This window comes from Trichomycterus rosablanca, chromosome 20, assembly GCF_030014385.1.
Source record: "Trichomycterus rosablanca isolate fTriRos1 chromosome 20, fTriRos1.hap1, whole genome shotgun sequence".
In the NCBI taxonomy this organism is placed as follows: Eukaryota; Metazoa; Chordata; class Actinopteri; order Siluriformes; family Trichomycteridae; genus Trichomycterus; species Trichomycterus rosablanca.
The window spans coordinates 16,905,209-16,917,334 of NC_086007.1; the positions used below are offsets into that span (position 1 = coordinate 16,905,209).

The 12,126-nt window shown below is 38.6% G+C and overlaps 1 protein-coding gene across 1 annotated transcript in view; it reads left to right on the forward strand.

The window, feature by feature from the left end:
• Positions 1 to 12,126, forward strand: part of col4a3 (collagen, type IV, alpha 3) — a 221,777-nt gene that overhangs the window by 16,712 nt on the left and 192,939 nt on the right. The window contains exons 7-13 of the mRNA XM_063016668.1: positions 3,497 to 3,559; positions 4,046 to 4,090; positions 5,560 to 5,613; positions 5,759 to 5,800; positions 9,765 to 9,846; positions 10,409 to 10,444; positions 10,573 to 10,737. Of these exons, the coding sequence (XP_062872738.1) occupies positions 3,497 to 3,559; positions 4,046 to 4,090; positions 5,560 to 5,613; positions 5,759 to 5,800; positions 9,765 to 9,846; positions 10,409 to 10,444; positions 10,573 to 10,737 (487 nt within the window). The remainder of the gene's footprint in view (positions 1 to 3,496; positions 3,560 to 4,045; positions 4,091 to 5,559; positions 5,614 to 5,758; positions 5,801 to 9,764; positions 9,847 to 10,408; positions 10,445 to 10,572; positions 10,738 to 12,126) is intronic.

Sequence of the window (12,126 nt, forward strand, 5' to 3'; positions counted from 1 at the left end):
GCTTTGGATAAAGGTGTCTGCTAAATGCCTAAAATGTAAATGTAATGCTGGAGTATAAATCCTGATTACAATGTTTCATGAACACTGTTTTTGTGCAGATTAGAACATTTGTTGGTAAACTGCTTTTTCTAGAATTAGATACTAAATGAAGCCTTGTTAGAACAATGATATCTGCTCCACATGCTGGGCTATACACACACTGAAATGGGTGTTTTTATTTTTATCTCAAGAACCCAGATCAGAGTGGTGTCCATGTTACCCACAACCTTGGTGTCCAACAAACCCTCAGAGGTGTTGGGAGAACAGGTCCGGTCTGTCACAAGTTCATGGGACATCCCATTTTTACACACCTAACTGAATGGTGTGTTCAACATAATCAGATAGGTCAGGAGGTAGTGGTAGAAGGACCTGGGTTGAGGTGAGCTCTGATAAATCCTGGATTGCCACCCAGTTTTCATTTTTCGGTCCCTCTACTGGTTTGCAAGGCTGATACTCAGGTCAGTAAAGAGCTCCTGTGTTGCCAGTTAATCCTTACTCCCCAGCCAGGCCATGTTGGTAAATGGCCATTAGTGCACCCAAGTCAAATCCACCTTCTGCAACTAGACTAGCTAATCTGCAACTGGCCATCTCCTGTTCTACTGTGCAGTAAATATGGTGTGACCTGCCTGCCACCAACTAGGTTATCAAAAATTCGCTCATGGTTAAAGATGATAGAACTATTGAACACTGAGTCAGGAAATAAAAAGTTTTGAAAAAAATGTCAAATTTTAAGTCAAACAAGGAAAAACTCCCCTAAAATTACAGGACGAAAACTTGAGATGAACCAGACTCAGCAGGGACCCATCCTTCTTGGGTGGCCTGGAGAATAATTTAAATAAATAGGATTTACACAAATCATACATACACAAAATTATAAATTGAACTAAAAGTTATAACTAGCAAAAAATGCTTATGAGCATTGTAACAAAAAACCCCTATAGTACTCCAGCTCCTCATTGTAGCACTCAGGTACTGATAAATGGAGTTTGGAGTTTTACCTTGGTAACCGGGGCAGCATGGTGGCTCGGTGGGTAGCACTGTCGCCACACAGCAAGAAGGTCCTGAGTTCGATCCACATGTCTTTACCTTTAACCTTTAAAACTTTACCTTGGTAACCGGGGCAGCATGGTGGCTCGGTGGGTAGCACTGTCGCCACACAGCAGGAAGGTCCTGGGTTCCATCCACATGTCTGCGTGTCCGGGAGCTCCGGTTTCCTCCCACAGTCCAAAAACATGTAGTCAGGTTAATTGGATGTGTGTGTGTGTGTGTATGTGTGTCTGCCCTACGATGGACTGGCGCCACATCCAGGGTGTTACTGTGTGACTTGCACCCATTGAAAAGCTGGGATAGGCTCCAGCACCCCTCTGTGACCCTAATTGGATAAGCAGTTAAGAAAGTGAGTGAGTACCTTGGCAATCGGTACAATCTCAAATATATCTCAAATATATATCGGTACAATCCAAATCCCAACATGTGAATTAGCTAGATGCAATCAGTTTAATGCAGCCGGTAAACTTGACCAGTTTACTATGAGCATAGAGAGTGCCACTACTTTAAAAAAAGCTCCAAGCTCTGAATAAAACATGAATCGGCATCAGCTGCTTTAACTGAATGATTTCAAACAACAGTCAAGTCAAGTCAACTTTATTTATATAGCGCTTTTTACAATATACATTGTCTCAAAGCAACTTTACAAAATCCAGGACCAACAGATACAAAAACCCCTGTTGAGCAAGCCGAGGGCGACTGTGGCAAGGAAAAACTCCCTGAAAATTACAGGAAGAAACCTTGAGAGGAACCAGACTCAGCAGGGCCCATCCTTCTTGGGTGGCCTGGAGGATACTTTAAATAAATACACGATTTACACAAATCATACAAACACAGAATTAAATGATCTAAAAGTCATAACTGGTAATAAATAGATAAATAAACAATTAAATAATAATAGAGTTGTTATCCGCTCTAGTCTTCAATAAAGTCTGTAGTGATTTCTTGTCATTGCAATTACTCCAGACCCGTCACATTTGACAGGAGCAGCATCGTTGTCCCGGCAGTCTCGACTTTAATCCTTAACCTCGGCGGGTAAACAGGTTTCCATCAGAATGCCCTCGGGGTAAAACAACAGAGAATGTAGTTAATAATGTACAATGCTAGTTGACAAACAGTTTTACAGAGAGTTTTAGACTCCGGCAGCCCTAATTATTACAGCATAACTAAAAGGGAGAGCGAGCAGGTAACAAGGTCATGAAGGCTTTCACAGGACATCAGCGCCCATCTCCCCACCGTCATCAAACCTGAGTGATCGGACAAGAGAGGCAGGACGACAGCAACCCAACATCCCTGATCACCACAAGTTTCTATGACCAAGAACCCCCAAGCTCTGCGCCTTTGTCTATACTAATCAAAAGCCTGAGAAAATGAATATGTTTTCAGTCTAGACTTAAACATTGAGACTGTTTCCGAATCCCGAACAGAGGCAGGAAGATTATTCCACAGTTGTGGAGCTTTGTAAGAAAACGCTCTTCCACCAGCCGTGATCTTTTTAATTCTAGGAACTATAAGTAACCCTGCATCTTGTGAACGAAGTGGACGTGCTGGATTGTAGTAATTAATAAACTCACTCAGATACTGTGGAGCCAGACCATGTAGCGCTTTATAAGTTAGTAAAAGTATTTTGTAATCAATGCGAAATTTAACTGGCAGCCAGTGTAGAGATGATAGAACAGGAGTAATATGGTCAAATTTTTTAGTTCTAGTTAGCACTCGAGCTGCTGCATTTTGAACTAACTGGAGTTTGTTTAAGGATCTGCCAGAGCATCCTGTTAGAAGAGCATTACAATAATCTAACCGAGAAGTTATAAACGCATGGATTAGTTTTTCGGCGTCATTAACAGATAGTATATTTCTTATTTTAGAAATGTTACGCAAATGAGCAAAACTCTGAGCAAAAATCTGCTGCAAATTGGTGAGCAAATCTTTGTGAAAAACAACTGCATGAAAAACTGCTTAGAAAAACTCTCTGAACTGGGAGTGGTTGTCCCACCTCTTTTCAACGTACTTTGAGAGGTGTGACATGCAGTGGATGTAGCCAATAACTTTCAAGTAGACGTCTCTTGAAATCATATGACAGAATTTGATTCCTTTCTCCTGCACACGAAGAAGACTAACCATTCGTGGTTATTAGATGGTGCTATAATGCTATGGAGCTCTGAAATGTGGCAAATGCAGGTGAGATTAAGTTTAAGTGATTGTAATGCTAATGAATGTGGGGAGGGTAGGATTTAAACCCTTCCTTGATGGTTGTAAAACCCTTACACCATGCCAACTTTAGGGTGTGCGGTCCACTGTAATGTAAACAGATGTGAAGGGCCCCGACAGACATGTACAGATGAAGAGAATTCCTGGCTAGTGTGTTTTACTACACTGCACTGAATTGTCTTTTATTTCATTTCATAAGGGCCAGCCAGGAATTTCTGGCATGAAGGGAGAGAACGGAAACCAAGGAGATCCAGGACCTGAGGTATTTTGAATACTGGTAAACATAGTATTAATAGTATCTAGCTGTACCTTAATAAATTGCTAAGCTATTTGCTATTTTATAGTTTTCTTCATTTTTTCTTCTCAGTTAACTGTTTTAAAAATACAATGTTACTATAATGTAAGGTATAATTCTAGTACTATTGTAAAAAAAAGATGGGTTTTGCAATTTGTTGTATTTTGTACTTTGAACAAGGTGGACAAATCCAATTATTATTAAATTCCTACATAAATATTTTTGCCTTTTTTTAATTTGATGTAAACTGACTAGATTAATTTTCATACTGCATAGGGTTGATAATTTATATATTATCTATTTTTATGATGTAATTACAACCATATGCATTTTAGTTGTGTGCTCTTTTCATTTACAGACTATTGTTGTATTTAATAATTATATCAGCATTACCAACTAATTATTATTGGTTTAAAGTTTTAAATCTTATTTTTTACATTTGCTACATTTTAGGGCAAAGTTGGGAAAGAAGGGCTCCAAGGAGAGTTTGGTTCCAAGGTAATGCTCTAACAATAAGAAATGAATAACAATGGGGGAAACATACACTTTGTGGTATTATTGTCCAGTGATAATACACAAATGTGATTTCAAAGTTGGGCCATTTAGTAAAATGCAGTACAAACAAGAATCTGAGATTGTGTTAAGGTCGGCAATAGGCCAGTAAAGGTTGGTTAGGAACCACAAGGTGAACATGAAATCACAGACACAGAAGTAGGTTCAACAAGTTTATTGAAAGCACCAAAATCAGTATACTTAATGCGAGAGGCACTTGGAAGCAGCAGCAGGGGGAACCAGAAAGCGGAGATGGAAGCAAGAGGCACTCGGGAGGAGTGGTGAGGGAACCGGGAAGGAGGCACAAAGAACCGGCAGGAACCCAGGTGCCAGAACTCCAGGGGAAAAAAAAGGAAAAAAATTTGGCAAACTAGCGTTCACAAAACTAGGCAAGCTGAGCAGTATACAAGCTGGCATCAACCGACGATCTGGTAGTGACTGGGGAGAAACCATGGGCTTTTGACTTCTAGCTGATGAGGAGTGGATTGGGAAAAGGTGTGCCTAATTAGCCAAGGGAGAGCTGGGGGTGAAGTTTCCTTCAGCTCCACCAGATGTCGCCAAAGCCTTCAGAGAGGAACATAAGGAAACACATGCCCATGTGGAACTAACAGATTTGTTCTGGTTCTGGTATGCGAACCAGATCCGCTGTGGTAACCCTTATGTATGGAAGCTTCCTCCAAACTCAAAGGAGATCGACCCATTAAGGTAACTTCATACATACGATGCAAGTGTTTAATATGACACCATGGATAGTCCTTCTCAAACTTGACATCTGTTTTTCCAAAAACAAGCTGGAAAAAAATTGTACCACAGCACTTGTTACCACTGCTGTTTGATTTATCTGAGATGAGCTAGGACATGAAGAACTTGGCAGTATTTCTGCATGGAACTGATTTGTGGCTTTCTCTTTGCATAACAGTTGTTGCATTTCTTAATGCAGTGGTGGACTGTATTGAATGACAAAGGTTTCTGAAATACCCCAGAGCCTGTGTCACTATATGACAGTGGCATGATACTGTAGATTCGCATGCAATGCCAAGTTAATGGTCAGCTTAATCTCATGGTTTCCCATCAACATGTGATACCATTCATTTATATTCTATAAACTTTTTTCCCCTGTTTTTTTTACCCTTTTTAAGTATGTTGCAGACATCAAATTTAAAATGTGTTTATATTTACAAAATATAATTAAGTTTGTTTAGCCAAATAATTAAAAGTAATTTCTTTGTTCATTTGACATTAAATAAAGACTCAAGATAGTGAACACATCACAGGTTCTTTTTTTAATGCATTTTACAAAACGTCTAAATGTTTCCATAAATAAGGTTTATATAAAACACGCTGCTCAAGATATTGCTACAGTTAGAAATAATTATAGATGTTTATCATTTTTGTCTTTTTTTGTTTTTATTTAGGGTTTTCCTGGTGATGTAGGATACTCTGGTCTTATAGGGAATGCTGGTTCAAAGGTCAGATGTGCAGTAAACATCTTCTTCTGTCCTTAACAATTGGACTTATTTATATTTTAAGTAACACACCAGCCATGACCAAACATTATTTTAATAACACATTGTGTGTTTGTGTGTGTGTGTGTGTGTGTGTGTGTGTGTGTAGGGGCAGAAAGGTGACCAAGGCCCCTCAGGGCCTCCCGGAGAAGTGAGTAATTTGTCATACATTTACCTGCTTTAAATGTGCACATTGTTAATACATGTCCAAGATTCCTGAATAAAATACAATACACTATTAAAAACACAGAGAAAACTGTTTTTCTCACACTACAACCCCCAATGCGCAGTTAATTAGGTCACTAACATAGCAATGTCACATCTTCTCCAATGCAAAGGTATCTTTCTAACACTGTTGTTAGTGCAATATATCAGCAATATTTCACTTACCTACATCTGTAGCGATGACGTTTTCCCTCCAGACTCAAAGTATGTTAGCATGTTTTACAGCATTTCACTGAATCAGTGGTCTTGATTAAAGTCTTGTAATTTGAATAATAATAATAATAATAATACATTCGACTTATATAGCGCCTTTCATAATACCCAAGGACGCTTCACATAGTGATTACAGTCAAGAACAACAGTCAAGAACAGTTGCTGTCGGGGCAGCAACACTAAATGATCTACGACCCATGGTGGTCAACCTAAACCTAGGTATAACAAGGAGACCAGCATCAAACGATCTTAGCCTGCGGAAAGGGACATAGCGTTGTAAAAGATCAGCCAGATGCAAGGGAGCCAGACCTAAACTGAATAAATACCTTAGTTTATCAAAATAAAACAGGCTTTTTATAAACACAAAAAATTGTGTGTAAACTACACAGAATGAAAAGCATGTGATAAAAACATAATACAGTGGTACCTTGAAACTCATTGTCAGTTAGTTCTAGGAATGGCATCGAGTTTAAAAGGCGTTGAGTTTCAAGGTATTTTTTCACGTAAGGATATATGGGAAACCTGTTAAGGAATTCCATGGTCCTGTGGAACAGCATATATTTTAGGCTGAAATACAATAAAAAAAAAAAATCAATAAAAATCAATAAAAAAAAAACAATAAAACCTGCACTTTACTTTTACTTTTTTTGAATCTCTATGCTTATTAATCATGGAGATGCTTGATTTCGGAATATCGTATTACTTAGCGAGTTCATGGGTGGCACGGTGGCTTAGTGGGTAGCACTGTCGCCTCACAGCAAGAAGGTCCTGGGTTCGATCCCCAGGTGGGGCGGTCCGGGTCCTTTCTGTGCGGAGTTTGCATGTTCTCCCCGTGTACGCATGGGTTTCCTCCTGGTGCTCCGGTTTCCTCCCACAGTCCAAAAACATGCCACCAGGCTAATTGGAAACACTGAATTGTCCTATAGATACCTAGCTGCTAGATACCCAAAACCAGTGCATTGTAGTGCCTGTCCCAAGCTTGGATGAAAATAGGGAGGGTTGTGTCAGGAAGGGCATCCGGCGTAAAAATTGTGCCAAATCGATGCGCGGATCGTGATCTGCCGAGAGCCGACCCCATAACCGAACAGGACAAAGGCCTAGAAAAAGAAGAAGAAAGAAGAAGTATTACTTAGCGAGTTCAGTAAGGGCGCTTGATATGACACAATGCAAGTGACTCAGGCCGTACGAACAACGCTGAACATGAACAAAGCTTAAAATGACATATAATAATTAGTAATAGTAATAATTAAGAGTTTAGTATTCTTATGTCATTCTTTTAATACATTAAGTTTTATTAAGGTTTTTTTTTTTTTTTTTTTTTTTTTTTTTTTTTTTTTTTTTTTTTTTTTTTTTTTTTAACAATAAGCGTTTTCGACTGTCCGACACTTTCTCAGAACCCCGAGCTATAACACAAAGGTAATGAAAGTGAAACTGGAGGAACATCCAGCTAAACATAGATGTATGTGGACGCTTTCAGAATGGATTTGGTAGTTATTCCACACAAATGTAGATTCATCTTATATTCGCACTTTGATGATGTTTTAGCGCACCGCTCAAGCCAACCACTGAGCAAGTTAAGTTAAGTTTAAGGTACCACTGTAAAATAATATTTAGGAACTTATGTTACACCACCTTAGTTGCAGTTAACTGGGGATTGCCAGAATGCCTGGCTAAATCATGAGCTTAAAATGGACTAAACTTTAGTAAATTTGTATACAATGCAGGAGTGAAAATCATATAGAGTTTAAGGAATTAGCAAGCCTTACAAATTGACAGCCAATTTAAACTAAACTTGTCTAATATGTTTTGCTTATTTTTCCTGGTAAAAACAATATACAGTACAATGCCCGGCCTCATGTGGCCAGGGTGTATAGGCAGTTCCTGGCTGATGAAGGTATTGATGCTATTGACTGGCCCTCACGTTCCCCAGACCTGAATCCAATTGAGAACTTCTGGGATTTTATGTATCAGTGCATCCGACGCCACCAAGTTGCCCCACAGTCCAGGAGCTCCATAGGTTGATGATTTTGGTTTCTATTGACTGTTATGTCATTTTGTTCTTACCTAATTACACAATTTATATCAGTTAAGATTTTCAACTTGAATCTTTCGTGCATCTAGAGCCGATGTGTAATTTAAGTGTTCCTTTATTTTTTTGAGCAGTGTATTTTAACAAACAAAATAAAGTTAACCAGACAAACATGAAATATCTTGGGTTCATACTGCCTGCAATAAAACAATAGACAGTAAATGTATAAAAGGTGAAAGCAGCACTCAGTCATATGAGTAAATCATGAAATATTTGCCATTTCTTGAAAGAGAATGTTAGTTTCTTTAACAGTATCATTCATGTTTTCTCTCAGATTGAGTGTTAATAAAATGTATTATTTTGTTTGAAATCAAGACTGAATTTAGATAGATAGATAGATAGATAGATAGATAGATAGATAGATAGATAGATAGATAGATAGATAGATCACTTTATTAATCCCAGAGGGAAAGTCAAGTATTACAACAGCTCAAGGTACAATAGAAAAAAGTATTAAGTAAATAAAAAGACTAAAATTAAATAGACTAAAGAAATATTAAGTAAGTATTGCAGTACAATGTTGGTAGATAATAAATATATATGCAATATGTAATATAATAGAAAAATTACAAAAGTGTCTTGACATTAAGTGTCCAGAGATGTGCAATGACATAAACAGAGTGACAGATCATGCTTCATGAGTCTGTCCTGATAGTCCTGGTATTAACTCAGTGAGCGATGATGTCCCAGCACTCAGTGAGCAATGATGTCCTGGCACAGTGGGGATGAGTTATACAGTGAGATCGCTGTTGATACAAACGATTTCCTGTATCGTTCCTTCTTACAGCGGAGCTGGATGAGTCTGTTACTGAAGGTGCTCCGCTGTCTGACTAGGAGGTCATGGAGGGGGTGTGATGGATTGTCCAGTATAGAAATGAGTTTGTTTACAGACCTCTTCTCGACCACCAACTCGAAGCCTTCCAGCGAGCAGCCCAAGACTGAGCCAGCCTTCCTGATCAGTTTATTAAGTTTTTTTTGCATCTCCCGCTCTGATGCTGCCTCCCCAACACACTGCTGCAAAAAACACAGCCCCCGCAACAACAGACTGATAGAAAATAGTCAGCATCTTGCTGCACACATTAAAGAACCTGAGCTTTCTCAGAAAGTAGAGTCTGCTCATCCCCTTTCTGTACACAGCCTCTGTGTTGGCCCTCCAGTCCAGTCTGTTGTCAAGCCAGACACCCAGGTACTTGTACGTGTCCACCAGTTCAACATTCTGACCCGTGATGGTAACCGGGGTGGTCACAGTTTTCTTCCTCCTGAAGTCCACGGACATCTCCTTAGTTTTGGAGACATTCAGGAGCAGATGTTTCCTAATGCACCACTTGCCGAAGTCTTCCACACGGCCCCTGTATTCACCTTCCTGCCCATCCCTGATACACCCGACCACCACAAAATCATCAGAATCATCATAGTGTTTCTGAATTGTTTTGCACTATTAGTTTTATGTGTCTGGGTTTGTTGGACATTGGCATTTGACCTACTATCACAACTTTTCACACAATTCACTTGTAACAATTGATTTGGTCTATTATTTAACATGTTTACCAAATTTAGACTAGTTTAACCACAGTCTCTTGTTGTGTAGTACATTGCAAAAACGGCAGGGTCGAAAGGCAAAAGAGGACCTTCTGGCCTACCTGGACCTCCAGGCTTTCCAGGCTCTCCAGGTAAGCGTCAATTACCCCCAAGGATCTTCCAGACTTGTGGATGTCTACAGTTCTTTTTCTGATGTCTTAGCTGATTTGTTTTGATTTCAAGGCAAGTAGGCCTTGAAGGTAGGAAGTACACTTCCAATGAACTTAAGTGATTTAAATTAGCTTATCAGAAGCTTATGAAGCCATATTGTTTTCTGGTAGGGCAGCACGGTGGCTCTGTCCTGGGTTCAATTCCCAGGTGAAGCGGTCTGGGTACTTTCTGTGTGAAATTCGCATGTTCTCCCTGTGTCCGCATGGGTTTCTTCTGGGTACAACTATCTCTTCCTAAACACATCTGTCACTTTTGAATTACATCTTTTTTAAATAAAACATTAAACCTAGACTAATCAGGATTTATGACCAGCATTACAAGAGAGACAAGGAATGAGCATACTGAAATATTGTTATCAGTGTATTGTATATTAGGGATTTAATTGATCTTGTCCTTCCTCTGTACATATATATTCATATGTGTACTGTGTTATAGTTTAACAGTGTTGCTTATTTGATATTAACATAATATTGGATTTACCAGGTGTTAGTGGCTTTCCTGGATTTCAAGGTGTTTCAGGTAAGCAATTTTTCATGTAGCATGCCTTGTTTCTGTTTTGAGAAATTAGCTTTGAATGTATTTCATGGGTATACATCTATTTAATTTACACATAACATAGTATGAAATATGCTATTTTTTTAACCTAGCACCAGCCATACCTGGCAGTCCTGGGAGGCCGGGTCCCACTGGCATGTTGGGAATTAAGGGCAGCAAGGGAGAGACTGCACCATATCAGTTGGGACCAACAGGTATTGATGGGCCTTTGGGGCTACCAGGACCCCCTGGTGACCCTGGTCCTAAGGGAGAATCAGGTAACAAAATTAAAAGAACACTAATATTTAATGTCTACTGATAAAGACAATTTTACCTTTAATGACATTACATATAAAGACGAAGTAACTGCCCAAATTGACGCTAACTTAGGATTTTCATTAAACATACACTAATATGGTATCAAAGAAACCATGAGAACTGTAATAATTATGTTGCATATTTTCTTTCTGCAAGTTGTGGAACCAGTTTGCTTATCCATTTTCTGCAGCAACTTTAACATGCTGATCAATTTAGAGATTCCTTATTAAAATGATAAGATGGTCTGGTATATTTGTCATCCTGAAGACATTCCACAATTTTATTTGGCCACAAGTCAGAAGTTTTGCTGTAATAAGTATAGCACATTCTGACTGCCTAATTTCTTGACTTTTTCTAGTTTTATTTGTAGAGATCTTCTGTATATACCTTCTTGTTGTTTGATAATTTTTTGATAAGTTATGACCAAATGGACATGGACATCCCTTAGCAAACCAACTTAAGTTTGAAATGTCGTCCTGGTCTAATGCATCCTTATGTCTTAATATATTTTTCTTGTCCTTTCTTGTGGCTCTAAAGAACTCACAGATGTTTTTTTTTTTTTTTGGTGTTTTTTTTATTTTTATCTTTAACCTTCTTGATTTTGGACTCGCTTCCATTTTTTGCAGTGTCTACTGTATCACCGGCCATCCAATCTGATTTATCTCTCCTTTTCATTTCTCCAAGGTTTTTGCTTGGATTATATACAGTATCTTATATTTCCTATAAATTGTCCTGGTAAAAGGATGTCTTTTCTGTGTATTAGTTGTTCTTCAACTTCATTACTATTACCAAGACTGTGTTGGTAATTGTATTTCTGATTTTGGCATTTCAGTCTTTAACAACAAGCAAGACATTTTGTTTGTTGGTCTTGTCAATTTAAGTTTGAACGTCCTTATAAAAGTTTTGGATTATCTCTTTGTGAGCATCTTTTGTAGGTCCATAAACCTGGATGATGGTAGCACTGAATGGTGGTGTATGAAATTAGATTGACATCAGTCAAACATTCATGGCATTGTTTCCAGTAATGGTTCTGTTCACATCCTTGTTGATAATTAAAGCCACTTAATTTCTTCTTTGTTGTTCATAAGTAGTAGACAGTGTGTTCTTCTGATCTAAAGTGTCCTATTCCTGTCCAGTTTAGTTGATTCCAAGGAGGTTTACTTTGGCAAACCTTTGTCAAGCACTACAATACGGAGTTACATGCACAAATGTCACTTAAAACTTTACTGTGCAAAAAAGAAGCCTTATGTTAACCATATCCAGAAGCAGTGTTGAATTCTCTGGGCTTGGAGGCATCTAGTATGGACCCTCACACAGTGGAAACTGTGATAGTCCTGATATTAAAATGG